This window comes from Pinus tabuliformis, chromosome 9 (genome assembly GCF_031772625.1).
Source record: "Pinus tabuliformis cultivar Carrire ecotype Pingquan chromosome 9, CPIR1, whole genome shotgun sequence".
Classification (NCBI taxonomy): Eukaryota; Viridiplantae; Streptophyta; class Pinopsida; order Pinales; family Pinaceae; genus Pinus; species Pinus tabuliformis.
Window position 1 is genome coordinate 1,993,254,887 of NC_142307.1, and position 15,403 is coordinate 1,993,270,289.

The window sequence follows — 15,403 nt, forward strand, 5'->3', positions numbered from 1 at the left end:
CAAGGTTCTTCCAGAAGTACCTTCCTCACTAAGGAGGAGTGTTGAAAATGTAGCGAGCAAGGTCTTTTGGCTTGTGCCTTAGCAAGTGAGGACCTCGAATTGTCCTCATGAGTTAGACTTCAGTGATGGTGATCTTACTTCCAGTTTAAGGGAATAATCATCAAGAGTTCATGCATAGTGTTGGAGGTCCAGTTAAGTGGAAGTCTTCATCAATTTGACTACAAAATTGGGTGGCAGTTAGCAGTTCAATTAGAGCAAGTTAGTCATCAGTGTTGATTGAAGGAAGAGCAATTTAGATCTCCAATGTTGATTGGAGAGAGCATGAGTTAACAACTCCAGTGATGATTGGAAGGAGAGTGAGTAAGACTCTCAGTTAACTCGGTATCACGACTCGAGTTCTAAATTTGAACTATTCTAATTTAGCATGGATCGAATTTGTAAAGGAAGGACAAAGGTAGAAGTAAATTCAATTGTTTTATGCACGAGGTTGTGAGGCAAAGCAAGCTCACAAGATTGTGAGAGAGAGCCTTGATTGTGGAGCGTAAAAATTTTGTCCTAAAGAATAGAAGCATAAGTGTGCTAGAATTTAGGGGCATTGATTGTGCGCAGTTGTGTGGAGTTGGGGTCCTAAATAACAGGAGTTGAAGTTGCATAGAAATAGGGGCCAAGTGTGCTACAAAATAGGCGATTTTGTACACAAGGAGATAGGCTCAAATGCGCCAAGAAATAGGGCCAAAAGTGCAATAGAGAATAAGAGATTAGCACAAGGAATAAGGGGCTCAAGTGCGCAAGGAAGGAGGACTAGAATTGAAGCAAAACAGCAGGGTTTGCAGAGCAAGTCAAGGAGGTAGAAGAGGATCAGTTGTGTCTAGGAATTGAGATCAAGTAGTGATCAAGGGAGGCCAATATCAATTGTATCAGCTGAGATTTGTGTGAGAAGTAAAACTCTTTCTCAAGATTGACAAATAGCTTTGAAATATATTTAATTACTCCAAGACAATCTGTTGGACACCTAATCCTCTAAGGGTTGGTGTGGAAGTTGAAGTTGAACAGCCAAAAGGAGTCCAAGAGACCACTTGGAATATGAATTCAAAAGTCACACCATGTACTATAAATGTATATCATTTGTTAATAATAAATGCACTCTCCTGTTTATCTTTCCTATGTTGTTGCTGCCATGTGTGTGTTTAACATGGTATCAGAGCAGGCGATCTCTTGCCCTGCTCAAGTGTGAGCCACCTATTTCTGTGGCCTTTGTAAACCAATGCTCTCCTCCTAATTATACCTTTCTAAGCATTTGTTAGAATAGAGGTTGTTACCTCTATCAGCTCTACCATTCCTTTGTTGTGAGCAGTCCTGGCCCTCTGCAACTTAGATTCTCTATTCTAAAATCCTATCAGCGATATTTTAGCTGCATTCTCTGCGCACACTTCCCCAAATAGAAAATCCTGGCAGCTCTGACGCTAACACTTCACTGGTCTGACATACCTGCTCCTGTCGTTGTTGGATACCTGCTCCTGTCGCTGCTCCATACAGCATACAAAAACGCTTAGTCTATCGCTCTCCCATACAATCGATCCACTGTGGTACACTTTGCCCTTTCCATACGTTATACTTGCACCACACTGCGTTTTACATTAGCCACACTCTGCAAACGCATTGACTCTCGTTTGCCAAACCCACAACTGTCGGTTCCTCTCCCTTGAGCCTCTCACATCGGTTTACATTGTTTTTGGTCATACGTTGTGTGCATCAAGCCTCTTTTGACTAGATTCCAAATTTGGAAGGTGCCTGAATGCTGAAATCTTGCCATGATTGCTGTCTGTAAATTTTCATGAGCCATTGTTGCGTTGAAGACCATGAAGTTGCGGTGGTGTTGATTTTTGAAGAGATTTCAAAATAATTGATATTGTTTGTATCATATTCTACGTTGAAAAATGAACTCGGAGAGGAGGTGTAGTTAGTTCTCCAGCTCTTTGCCATATGCGATGTGACGGCCTGGCCGGAGCTGGCCTTCAGTTTATGAATGTCCCCGCTGGATATAGTCTGAACGTTATAAGAGAGGTATTGGGCCTGTGGCAGAACAGGACATCGACATAATCCATGTCGGGCCTCTTCAGCGAAGCCTTGGTGCCTTCAACAATGTGCTTGCGGAAAAGCCCCTTGTGCCTTCAACAATGGACTTAAACCCATTGCAGCAGAATTGGATGTGCCTCTAGCACAACTTGCTATTGCGTGGTGTGCATCAAATCCAAATGTTAGCACAGTCATTACTGATGCACCAAAAGAAGCCAGATTCATGAGAACATGAAAGCATTGGACGTTATTCCAAAGTTGACACCAGATATCTTGGAGAGGTATTGAGCCTGAGAACATAGAAGAGTTGTACAAGTCAGTGCATGCTACAATTCAAGCAAACCCAAAGGAGGCCACTGGAGAGGACTACAGTGTTTTCGGAGCTCTGAAGGGTGCTTTGGATGGAGGATTAGATATTCCTCACAGCGACAAGCATTTTGCTGGTTATAACAAGGAAAGCAAGAGCTTGGATGCTGAGGTCCATTGAAAGTATATTTTTGCCGATAGCTATTGTTCTATTCCATTTCCTGCACCACTCTTCCGTATTGGTATTATAAGAACTATATTGTTCAGTTCTTTTTAACACAGTCGACTCCCATATGCTCTATATGGTTACAATATCACCCCCAGCTACTTGCTGACCATCGCGTGATCTCTCATCAAACGGAGCTGACTTTCTCGTATCAAACGAAGCAAACTTTCTCTCATCAAAAGTATTGTGTGTTGAATGGTCCACAATCCACCGCGCTCGGCTCCATACCATTGTTGGCTCCACAGTCAACTCCTCCCACACACAGTTAGCCTCACTCGCTCACAATCGGCCTCACCACTGCGCAGCGAAATTGTTCCCTCGAATTCCTCTTTCAGAACGTTGATTTCCCGGAATAATCCATTCATTGGTGCGTAGCTCCTACAAGTGTGTCATTGTTGTGTTCCTCATTCTTATTGGAATACTGGAGGTATCGTTGACTCTTTATTGCATTCTGGCATATGCGTTGTTAGCTCTCCATAAATTATGTGTGTTATATGAGTATTGAGGGCAGATTGTTTTCTTTGAAGAAAGTGGCAAGATCAGAGAATATTGGTCCATACCCTAGTCAAAGCATTTATATATATGGGCATTCAAGTCCTGCCCATGACATGGTGCTATAGTTGTTGAAGTTTTGATAGCCATCATTTCTGCTTTGAAAGTGAATATGTTGGAGGATTAATTGGAACAACAAATTTCAATGTTCATAAGCATTGGGGGCTGTTTATATTCTTTAAAGTTGCGATTATTTGGTATTGCGTGAGATATCCGTGCAATATTGTCATTAAATGGAGCAAATTGATGATGCATTACAGTTATTGAATAGTCTAATCTTTTCCACTGTTGATGGCATGGTTAAAGTCAGTAAGGGAACTCTTTTTAACATTCAAACCTGCTTGTAAAATGTACAAGACAAAATTGATTTTTTGCAGCTTGAATCACAGCTACAACAAGAAGAGCTACATCAAAATAGACATCATTCTGAACCTGTTCAAAACATTGAGACAACCACCCATCAGCAGCAAGTCAATATTGTTACAATTCATTCAGATCCAGTGCCCAATAAAGTAGCAAAATTTCATGCACAAGCAGAAATTCAATCTGCACTTCCCAAGTCGGTCATCAGACCTTGGGAAGAGCTTGTCCACAACAAGCACAGCACTGGTCTTGGATATGACAAGGACGTGTCCTTTCATATTCTAGACTACTCAAAGCCCATCCAATTTCAAAGTGCTGGATTTCTTCAGGACGATTCATCTTCACCTGCTCCTCATGACAGTTCACCTTCAGTTGTTCCAAATTCTCTTCCTCTTCCACAGCAACAACAACAAATTGTGAAATGCCAACACTGTGACCGAGTTGGCCATATGAAAGATCATTGTTTTGATCTTCATCCATGTCAGCACTGTCATAAAACCAATCATTCTTCAAACAAATGCTTCAGAAACAAACCTCCTACAAGAACAAAGATTCATCTTGGATGGATTGCTTCTTGGCAATGGGCATCAACAGCCAAGAAGATATTTCAGTCATATGTCCGAACTTGTTCTAGAGTATTGAACAGTCTTGCAGTTGAGTTTTCTCCATCATCTCACCTTGTATCTGATAGGGGGGGAAATGATTGTCATCTACAAGCTTCAAAGCCACATGAAGCGAGCTTGAGCCACAACCTACCATAGCAGATTTAGAGTTGTAGCTAGAGACAAAGATGCCCCTGAGAATGTTTTCAGTCGGTGATACCTCTTCAAAGAATTGGGGACACTTCCTCTAATAGAATACTTCAGCTTCTTTCTAGTTTTGGAAGAGTTCCAGGAATTGCATTAAGCATTCCAGAGTTGTTGGTCATCCTTAAAGCATCACAGGTTGAGACCTCCCTTTTCAGGTTGAGGTTCTCCCTTTTATGTGGGGTGAGACCTCTCTTTCATGGTTGAAGATTTCCCTCTTCAAAGCATCAGAAGCACTTCCTCTAGCAGAAGACTTGAGCTTCATGCCAGACTTGGAAGAGTTCTGGGAACTGCACTAAGCGTTCCAGTGTTGGTGGTCATCCTTAAATCACCGCCCTTATACCAAAATTTCAAAGCGCACATTCAGCCTAGTGCTGCCATGCATTTTTTGCACATTTTGTATTACAGCTCTCTTCTTGGACTCATACATAACCCTTCGGATTAAGGGGGGGAATATTGGACACCTAATCCTCTAAGGGTTGGTGTGGAAGCTGAACAGACGAAAGGAGTCCAAGAGACCACTTGGAATATGAATCCAAAGGTCACACCATGTACTATAAATGTATATCATACTCCTGTTTATCTTTCCTATGTTGTTGCTGCCATGTGTGTGTTTAACACAATCAACAAAATAGCCACATCAAGCAACAAGGTTTTCCCTGTTGGGTTTCCTAAGAAAAACGTGTGTCAATTTGTGCATGTGTTTTTTATCTTTGCGTTTTTACTTCTCTACATATGAATTGTTAAGAAACTTTGTATCTTGGTGAAAGTAAACTAGTTTCAGTTTTTAGTTATTCATCTAAGTAGTTGCAGAGTTTCATGGAAATTGAACATTATAAGTCAATTCAACTAGTTATTGGTGCCTTCAACTAGCCGTTTTGGAAAGTCAAGTGGAATATCAAATCATCTTTGACCATTCTTCAACTCCCAAGCCATAAGCAAAGGGGTTGTTGGACCTCCAAAGGAATCATTGAGTCAATTCAACCCCTTAGTGGGAAAATTCATAAATTGGTTTTAATTTGAAGTTATTGAGTCTTCAACATGTGGATGACTAGTAAAAGAAAAATTATAGAGGAAGAGTCCAACTAGCCATTAGCTAGTCGTTATCTAGCCATTAAGAAAAGTTTTACAAAAGGCTAGTCTCTCCTCTAGTAAGTGTTGTTAAGTAGGAGATCATTTTGACGCGATAATACAAAGAAACTATTTGTGAAGATACTCTCTTATGCATTGAGTTGATCTTCTATGCTTTTTCTTCTTGGTTTTTTCCTACAATCTTGTGCTTTTAAGGACTAAGTTGCAGGTATACTTAAGCTATCACAATAGTATCACAACAGTCTGTAGAGGGTCATGTGGAAGGGGAGATCAAGGCCCAGGTCTTCACCTCACACTTTGATAGTTGCCAAAAATAGACTTTTCCAAGTGTTGGACAAGCTCTCTTGGGGGGAATCTCCATTCACATTTGTGAGCTATTGACACTAGTGTTGCTATTATAGTTGGGGGATCTCAAAGGAGTAGATCCTCCTAGTGTGGTTGAATTTTCTTGCAGGTTGTCCAAGGCTAAAAGAGGGGGATAATCTCACCCCCAACTCCCCACTCATCTCTAGTCTCAAAGGGAAAATCAACAAAAAAAAAGGTTGTGATCGCAACTCTGCAAATCGGTAAGCTTAAAAAGAAAAGGTAAAACCTCACCCTTCAACCATCTCATTATTTAAAAGTTCTTTAAAAAAATTCCTTTTAAATTTTTATTACTAGCTCCCTGCAATTTACCTATCATATATAGCGCTAGTAAACCTTGAAGAAAAAGAGCTTAAGTATTTATCACAGCCAAGGAATTGATATATCTATTTTTAAGATTATTTTGCCACATTTACACGAGTATATCTAGTTTATGTGTGCAGATGTGCAGGAAGATATAGCTGTAGCAAACTTTCATTTGCATATTTTCGCTCAACAAAGCTCCCTTTTACAAGCAAATATATTTTATTTGCCTTGTTTTAGCTCAGATTTATTTATTAAGTTTATATCTTGAAAATATAGCATGGATTTAGTTATTTCAGCCCTTTTTAAATGTATTTATTTGTTGAAACAAATTTCTAAGTTGCGTACCCAAGGGGTTTTGACCCCAAGACCTCATAATATGAATTTCCAGCTTTCTAGAAAATCATTTTATTGCAGGCCTAAAGGATTAAAAGTGATTTAAATAGGTCAAACTTATACCTTCTAACCTCCTCCCAGGCACTTTTGGGTGAATCTCAAGGGGTTGGCTTGCTGATTTCTACATTTTCTACAGAAGTTACAGTCATGTAAAAACAGGGCAGCAAGTTGTTTATACAGCAACCCCCTAACAGACGATCTGTTGACTAAACTAATTATATATTTGGTTAGAATATTTTTTCTGCGCCCAATTTGACTATTTACATGTTATATTTAATCAAGTTTGAGTGTCTCTTGCTCGTTGTTAGTATTACTTGCAGAACTTGCAAACCTATCAAAAAGGGCAACAAGCAATTTTATACAATAACCTATCCAACCAAGTGACATATCATAGAAATAATCATATATCTACTATCTAGTAAGTATATTTTGTATACATCAATTTTGATTATTTATTTGCTATATTATGTTGGTATTTGATGTACTTCTTGCTGATTTATAGCATTTTATGCAGATTTTTATAGTAGAACAGCAGGAGCAGTGAACTCCTCCACTTCAGCCAGTTGACACCATTATAAGGCACTAGCTTTGTAGTGGTTGGCTAGAGTCATCGACAGGAAGCCTCCCATAGCCATTTTTGGTAGGAGTTGGGCTCAAAGAGTGTAAACTTAGGTCAATATGACAATGGGCCTTTGTTCTGTGTGCCAGACATAGCAGGTTGTATAGAATATTCAACAACCTACTAAATGGAAAGATAACAAGACCCTAGGTGGTTCTCTTCGGCCAAATAGAATGAAGAGAATCACTTCCTTCTTCCTTGTCATCACATTTATTGGTGGCACCAAATGACAAATTAAAGCCCAATCACCTGAGACACTAGATCAGATAGGCCTCTAACTTTATTTTGACCCCCCTTCTCACCCAAATAGATCAACCAACCTCAACAAGACTTTTGAGGAGCTCAAATTTTAGATCACACCAAACAAACCAATGCTAGGAGGTCCCAAGGTCAGATTCACTTTGCACAAAGTATTGCTCTCCAAGTCCACTCAAGAAGCATCTCTTTTAGTCAAAGATACTCTTCCCTAACCTTAGATGTTAGGAGTGATGGACCTCATTGAACTAGGGCTCCCCACATAATTTCACAAGTAGCCCCCCCTCATCCATGAATATTCTCTAACAACATCATCAGGGAGTGCATTGGTCACTTCACAATGATTGATGACTCAGATCGAGAGCCATCCTCTCTCTCTCTCTCTCTCACATTTGCTTCTCACCCTAGCATGCCTTTACAACTGCATTATGTTTGCCATGGTTTTGGTTTTAGTTTCGTAGAGTAGCAATAGGAGTTGCTTTTTGCACTCTCATTGTGTATTCACATTCATTGTACTTTTGAGTTCCATTGACTAACTTTGTTGTCACTTTGTTGACATTAATATAATTATTTTATCTTATTTAACCATCATATGAATACGGGACCAGTAAGGCCACCTTCTATTCTAACCATCACATTAATCATAGACCATTAGGGCCTTACATCAATGACACTTAATGTCTTCTAAGTCAAGATCATCCAACATACCTCCAACACACCAAAGCCACATCCCAACCCCAATGCAACAAGGGGTATACATCCCTTTCCATGCTTGAGAGTCAATGTTTACATTTGCATTTCCAAGACATTCCAACAAAGATGCATCTCTTTGAACCCATCATAAAATCTACCATTCTTTATGAAGCTAAATTTTGGGGCGTAGTCTGATTTTCGTGGATTGGGCACATTTGGAGAGTCCAATCTATAATGCTCCAGCATATGATCCATTCACATTGTAAAAAGACTATCCCACTATTCATTAGCCAGCCCAGGTTTGGCACCCGTCCTTTACACCTTGAGAACATTCTCAAGCTTGTCTTTTTCCATCACAAGCATCACAACCTAGTGGACTCAGCCACTAGATGAGAGAGATGCCACTATTTGGTTCTTTGCTTATTAGAGGGGATTAGCTCCCTAGGCCTGTCCCAGCATAGATGGTGTTGGGTCATAGAGGCTTCTTTGCTACTTCAGTCCATTGGCATTACTATAGAATGGCTCTCTCCCTTCAGGTACAATTTGGATGCCCTTGGTCACCTCCTCTACTCAAAGGGTAGATCAACAAGGTCATCACAGACGACACACACTAAGAGTATATTCAGCTCACTTGGGTACCAGGCACCCATCACTAGAATCTTTTCTTCCACATCAGATGTTAGGAAAGTTTTGACAGACCACTTCTAGGCTCCATTCAAGGTCACCCAACCAGGGCCTGTCAACCCCAGGCACTCGCTAGAGAAAATAACAAGGTTTGCACCAGTGCATTCATAGTGATAGATGATGACAAGGACATTTATACTCCCTCCTATATTTCTACTTTATTTCTATCTCTGATGTTGAATAATGTTTCCTCTCTTTCTATGGTTTACCCTTCTAGTTCACCCTTTCTCATGCAATTTTATTTTCTTGTATTTTCACTTGTATATTTTCATCCATAAGCAATTTGGTATAATCTTGGCACTCCCATAGTCTGATGTTGAGTGGCTGTATTTTCTAGTCCGATTGAACTACTATTTGGTCATTTCTGGATGTTAATAAAACTATCTCATCATTTATTTATATGCCTTTCTCTTAACTCTGTTCCATCATTATTAGTTATTATTCCAATAACTACAAAAATGAGTGAAATATGTATTAAACATTTTGCTGTCATGGCCGGATATAGAGTTTGATAAGGAAAGATCCCAATCACATTGGTGGCACCAACCAGGCTGAGAGAGCACTTGAATACGTGAAGGTATGTAAGGATACTTATCTGATCAATTGGGACTTTTAGAACCTAAGGAGGTGAATCACGTTGAAAGACAAGATGTCCAATTATCTCTGTCAACAACGTGTGCACGTTGATTTCAAGTTGATTTAAGACATCAAACATGATTAGATACATTATAACACAACAATCATTCGAGTGTACACTAATAATGTGTTGGTTTTTCATTTTGATTTGATGATGGCCTCTCTGAACATGATGCTGTGAGTCAGATGACGAGAAGTCTCTAAGTATACAAGAAGTCTATAAGTCTGCTGTTCCAGCATTCTGAAAAGACTACTGCAAGTTCAGAAACAGTTGCAAACCTTGCTACCGAGGAAGAGGCTGTCGTGGAAAATGCATTGGCAAATCTGAATGATGAGGAGTTGTTGAGCCTGGCAGCAGACCCAATCTCTAGATAGGACCTCAATGCACAAACAAAAGAGAGCGAGCAAAAGGAGGAGATTTCCTCTCTGACTAAGCAGACTAGCACAGGTGTAGCAGAGGCTGAGAGGGAGGTAGCTAGATTTGGCTTGGGTCCTTATCTTGGAACTGGTGGGTAAGAGGCTGGACTGCCAATAAATCTGGAGGGATTCAACGAGACAAGTAGATAGAATATAGTTTCCAAATAATCACATTCATCAATGTTATTGTGCAGTTCATAGGCATGGAGATAGAGATTTAAATTAAACCAAAGAGGACTTTGATGACAATTTCTCTTCTACAATTAAAGTTGCACTCAGTTTTTTTCGTTTTGACTTCCCACTTATCTAGCTGCAGGTTTCATGTGAGATACCTTTGAGTCCAAAGGGTTAGTTTCCCGGGAAATAAGATGTTGTAGGCTGACAATACAAGCAGAAGCTGCAACAATAGGATCAATTGCAAGTTCTGGAAGCGCTGCATGTCCCCCCTTCCCTGTTATTACTGCCTTGAAGAATCCACATCCGGCTGTCAAAGGACCAGGCTTGGACAAAACTGTACCAGTTGGATAGTCATAAGCCAAATGCATTCCGAATATTGCTTCTACATTCTCTAGTGCCCCATCTTTTATCATTCTTTTTGCCCCAGCACCTGCTTCCTCTGCTGGTTGGAAGATTAGGACAACAGTTCCCTGCAGTACAACCAGCAAAATTAGGAAGAAAGAACACAGAATAATGTACAGACAAAAAAATAGCTACCACAAGCACTCTTGTTATTGTGGGAAATCACTCAAAAACATAAATAATAAAGATCAATTTCCTGCCTCAGCTCTTCTAGTTCTAACATTAGTTAAAGAAGCCAACTCGCAAAAAATGACAGAAATTTGTGGGATCTAGAATCTAAAGAGTAAAAACAGGTTCTAACATGAAAAGCTAAAACCATGTGTATTTGAATTCGAAATCAATTATTAGTCTACAGAACTCAAAGTGCAGAATTAGGTTAGCGAGTTCCTTGGTTATTCTTACTAAAACATGATCGAGCTTTGAGTTAATCTTTACTTTGCAATGCCCTGGACACAAGCAGAGAGTGCAGAACAAAAACCTTTCCGAAAACAATACTAAAAGCCGTAGTATAAGTACGATATATTTACTAATATAAATAATATCTATCAGCTTTAGTTACCTCTAAATTTTCACAATGTTTTCTCAAAGTAGTCAAATAAACTACCATTTTAAAACTTAAAATCAAGAATGTTATCAATTTTAGTTACTTTTCCGGTAAAGTCATGATTTTAGATCTATCATACCAAGCATTTTATTTACTTTTCTGGTAAAGTCAAGATTTTAGATCTATCACACCAAGAATGACGTGTTGTTATCTTGCAAAAAGGAAGCTGCTTAATCAATGCAAGAGCGTAAAAAATTCACCAAATTGCTTACAACTATGTTCTTCACAATGAAAATCAAAACATAACTAGTGTTTCTACAACTTGCTTACATCTATCTTCTTCCTAATGGAAATCAGAACATAATCATAGTGTTTCCACAACAAAGCATCAAATAAATCACATCTTCAACTCAAGCCAAGTTAGAAGAAGGCATTATTTAAACAATCAATTCGTAATTACCGCAAGCAAATAAAGAGGTATCCATATATACCTGCAACATGAACCGGCGTTCTTGCAATATCTTTGCAGCACCGAGAAGCATGGTGACATGCCCATCATGTCCACAAGCATGCATTTTCCCAACGTTCTTACTCTTGTGTTCCCAGTCAACCTCCTCCTGCAAATTTTTCAAATACCAAAAACCTGATGAATAGAATAAAAGGGTTACACAGAACCAAAACTAAAATAATTTCTAATGCATATTCATTTTCATTTTCATTTTGGATTTGTTATACACTAAAGATGTATATATACCTTCGTCAAATGAACATAATAGATACTAAAATGAAGATACATATTTATACATAAGTATGCAACTTTACCTCACCATCCACACATAGATGCACACCAAATAAAGTGAACATATCCGTTTCTGAAATACCTACCCTAAACCCGACACTCTTCATGGGATGAACACTTGCATTTATTAGACACACACAGATTTCCAAATGCCCACACTATTGATCTCAATATGTTTTCACAACCATGAATACCATGTAAAAACCTACTCTAAAATAGTCACTAGTCCGTTCTGATATTAATTCCAACTTTAAGAGGTGTTAAATCCCTAAAACGATTCCCAAAACTTTTGCAGTCAATCCCAATATTTTAGCACCTACAGTTAGGAAATTCCAATACTCATATCCACACGTAATTATTTTTTGGCTGGAACAGTGTGCTGTCTGTGAACTGTTACCGTTCCACATTTTTTATTGAAAACCCATATCCACAGCAAGTATGTTTGACTACTTGAAATCTCAATCCAAATACTTCTGCAATCACAACCCTTTATTTAAAAGCTACTCTTATTAAAAATGTGTCGCCAACCCTGACCAGTTATATGCCTACAAAAGTCAACTTCCTCGATTTATCAATCTCAATGTTGTCAAACCCACAAACACTTACCTGAATGGGCAGAGCATCCATATCAGCTCTGAGGGCAACAAATGGAGGGCCTCCTGTGCCAATGGAGGCCACAACGCCCGTTTCCGCCAGGGGCCACCGATACTTTATTCCCATTTCATCGAGCTCGCGTCTGATAAGGGCACTTGTCTCGAACTCTTGATATGCAAGTTCAGGTCGCTCGTGGATTTTTCTGCGGATGTTTTTCAGCCATTCCACGGTCTCCGGCAGTTTTGCCAGCCTAAGAATCTCCTGCGAGACGCCATGGAAAGAGGCAGATGGGGAAGGGGTGGCCTCCTCAGCAATACCAATGGCGAAGCGGTCGATAGCAGATGCATATACGTCGTCCAAACCGTTGTCAGAGTCTTCGAGACAAGTGCGGAGGTCCGAGTTGGCACACTCTGCGAGAGTAGCGCAGCCCAATAAAATGAGAATGAGATTCAGAGCACAGGCGATCCTAGTAAAGCCACTGGTGGCCATTCGAATGTCGGCAGGCAGTCAATTGTGTGAAACAGGGATGCTGCAGCTTGACAGGCGTCACATAAAGGGGAATCGGAAATAAAATCCTGTGAAGTTTTTGCAGTAAAGGTACTCAGTGATCTCGAGTGTTTGGATAAATTCAGATCTGCTAAAAAGTTTGGGCCAAAGTTCCATCAGGGTAGGAACTTGTCTGATAGTGGAACTACGCTGTGGGTCAAATTGGGACAGAAATTTTTCCAAAAAAGGGTTTTTTTTAACTGTTTGTAAAAATCTTTTGAAGGCCATTACCGTCAGCATGCATGCTGTATACACGACAGAGAATTTGGAAGCAGGTCAAATTTGTAACATATTTTTAAAAATCTTTTAATGCTCGTTTTCGTTTTTGTTATATATTTTATTTTATTGTTTAAATTAATTTTTTTTGTACTTCAGTGTTTAAATTTTATTTTTTTTATTTTTAAAGAATTCATTATAATTTAGATGTAAAAGTAAGAATTAGTAGGATTGTTATTTATAAATACATGTTAATTTATTAATGTTATTGAAAGAAAATCATACTATTTGAAATTATTTGTTAATGGGCCATAAAGGTGTAAGCTTTTTTGATCATGTGTTTTTTTATTTACATCTAAGGAAAATAAACTCTTAGTCATGAAAGTTATATATATTATTTATAAATGTAAAATAGTTAGTTTATTTAGAATTTAGTTTTTTTTACTATATTTTAGTTTCATATTTAATGAATAGAAGTTGAAAGATGAAAATTATTTTGCATGGACAAAAACTATTTAAGAAATATTTAAAGTTACAAAATAATAAAAATATATTTAAATTTCAAAAATATTAATAACAAAATAATTCAACACTCTTACTTAATATATCTTTTAAATAATATAATTTTATAATAACATCAGTGATAGTTATGTAAATGAAGTATAATGTGTGAGTTCCTAATTTAAATTCCCAATTTAATGTAGACATAAGTATGTTACCTAGAAGTAATAGTGACAATGACTCAAGTCTAATTCTCTGAAACACATAAAAAATAAAAAATAAAAGTTCATTTTAAATAATATAATTTTAATTTATATATATATATATATATATATATATATATTATCAATAATTATTATTTATTTTCAATATGAAATAAGGAGATGTATAATTTCTTCACTCTTTAAAAAATTTCAAAATAAATTTTAAATAAAATATTTGAAATATAAAGATATATAATTTTTTCACTCTTTAAAAGTATCTCAAAATAAATTTGAAATAAAATGTTTGAATATCAACATTCACTTTAAATAAAATATTTATATATTTATATTCACTATGTATATTGAAATTTAAAAAATTCTTACTTTGTTATTAATGTTAATCATTCATATGAGATGTATAATTTCTTCACTCTTTAAAATATTTCAAAATAAATTTTAAATAAAATATTTGAAATAAAGATATGTTTAATTTTTTCACTCTTTAAAATTATCTTAAAATAAATTTGAATATAAACAGTAAATTTAAATAAAATATTTATATATTTATATTCACTAATATATTTTAATATTAATTTTATATATCTTTTAATATCAAATATAAATAAAATATTTAATGCTTGTTTTATCTATATATAAAAAGTATATTGAAATTTTTAAAAAAAATCTTACTTCGTTGATAGGTATAAATTTAAATAAAATATTTATAAATTTATATTCACTAATATATTTTAATATTAATTTCATATATTTTTTAATATCAAATATAAATAAAATATTTAATGTTTGTTTTATCTATATAAAAAAAGTATATTGAAATTTTAAAATAATAAAAAAAATCTTACTTTGTTGATAGGTATAAATTTAAATAAAATATTTATATATTAATGTTTACTAATATATTTTAATATTAATTTCATATATCTTTTAATATCAAATATAAATAAAATATTTAAAGTTTGTTTTATCTATATAAAGAAAGTATATTGAAATTAATTAAAAAATAAAAAATCTCTGTTGATAAGTATTCTTATGAGAGAAATGAGTAGATAATCTCATTTTTTATATAAAATGGATACCAAACATTTAAAAAATATTAATAAAAAATTTATTTTAGTGTAAATCATAAATAAAATATTTCAATATTAACTAGTATTGTAGTGATTGGAAACTTTATTGTTCTCTCTACCTCATCTAATTGGACTATATATATAGAATAAAATATTTCAATATTAACTATTGACTCTTCAATAATATAAAGAGTTGTATTGTAATGATTGGAAACTTTATTGTTCTCTCTACCTCATCTAATTGGACTATATATATATATATATATATAGAGAGAGAGAGAGAGAGAGAGAGAGATGCATGTGTGTGAAAGCTTAAAGCAAAAATGTGTGTAATGATTGCTAATGGTAGACAAAAAACAACTCATGCTTAAGAGGCATAACAAACCACATGATTACAAAGACTAAGCCACAATGTTGTGATGTGCCTAGATCTACATACATGTTTAACAGTGTAAAGAAGCAACACGTATATAACTTATTAAGGAAGATACATAACTCATTACATATTATGGTCGAGCCTTGAGAGCTTTAGCACGTAAATAACTT

General features: G+C 36.4%; 1 protein-coding gene across 1 annotated transcript in view; it reads right to left on the bottom strand.

Annotated features, from left to right (window-relative positions):
• Window positions 1-13,034, bottom strand: part of LOC149157025 (IAA-amino acid hydrolase ILR1-like 1) — a 97,140-nt gene extending 84,106 nt beyond the window's left edge. The window contains exons 1-3 of the mRNA XM_089438994.1: window positions 12,316-13,034; window positions 11,402-11,527; window positions 10,120-10,434 (exon numbers count right to left, since the gene is read on the bottom strand). Of these exons, the coding sequence (XP_089295120.1) occupies window positions 10,120-10,434; window positions 11,402-11,527; window positions 12,316-12,792 (918 nt within the window). The 5' untranslated portion in view covers window positions 12,793-13,034. The remainder of the gene's footprint in view (window positions 1-10,119; window positions 10,435-11,401; window positions 11,528-12,315) is intronic.
• Window positions 13,035-15,403: the final 2,369 nt, after the last annotated feature.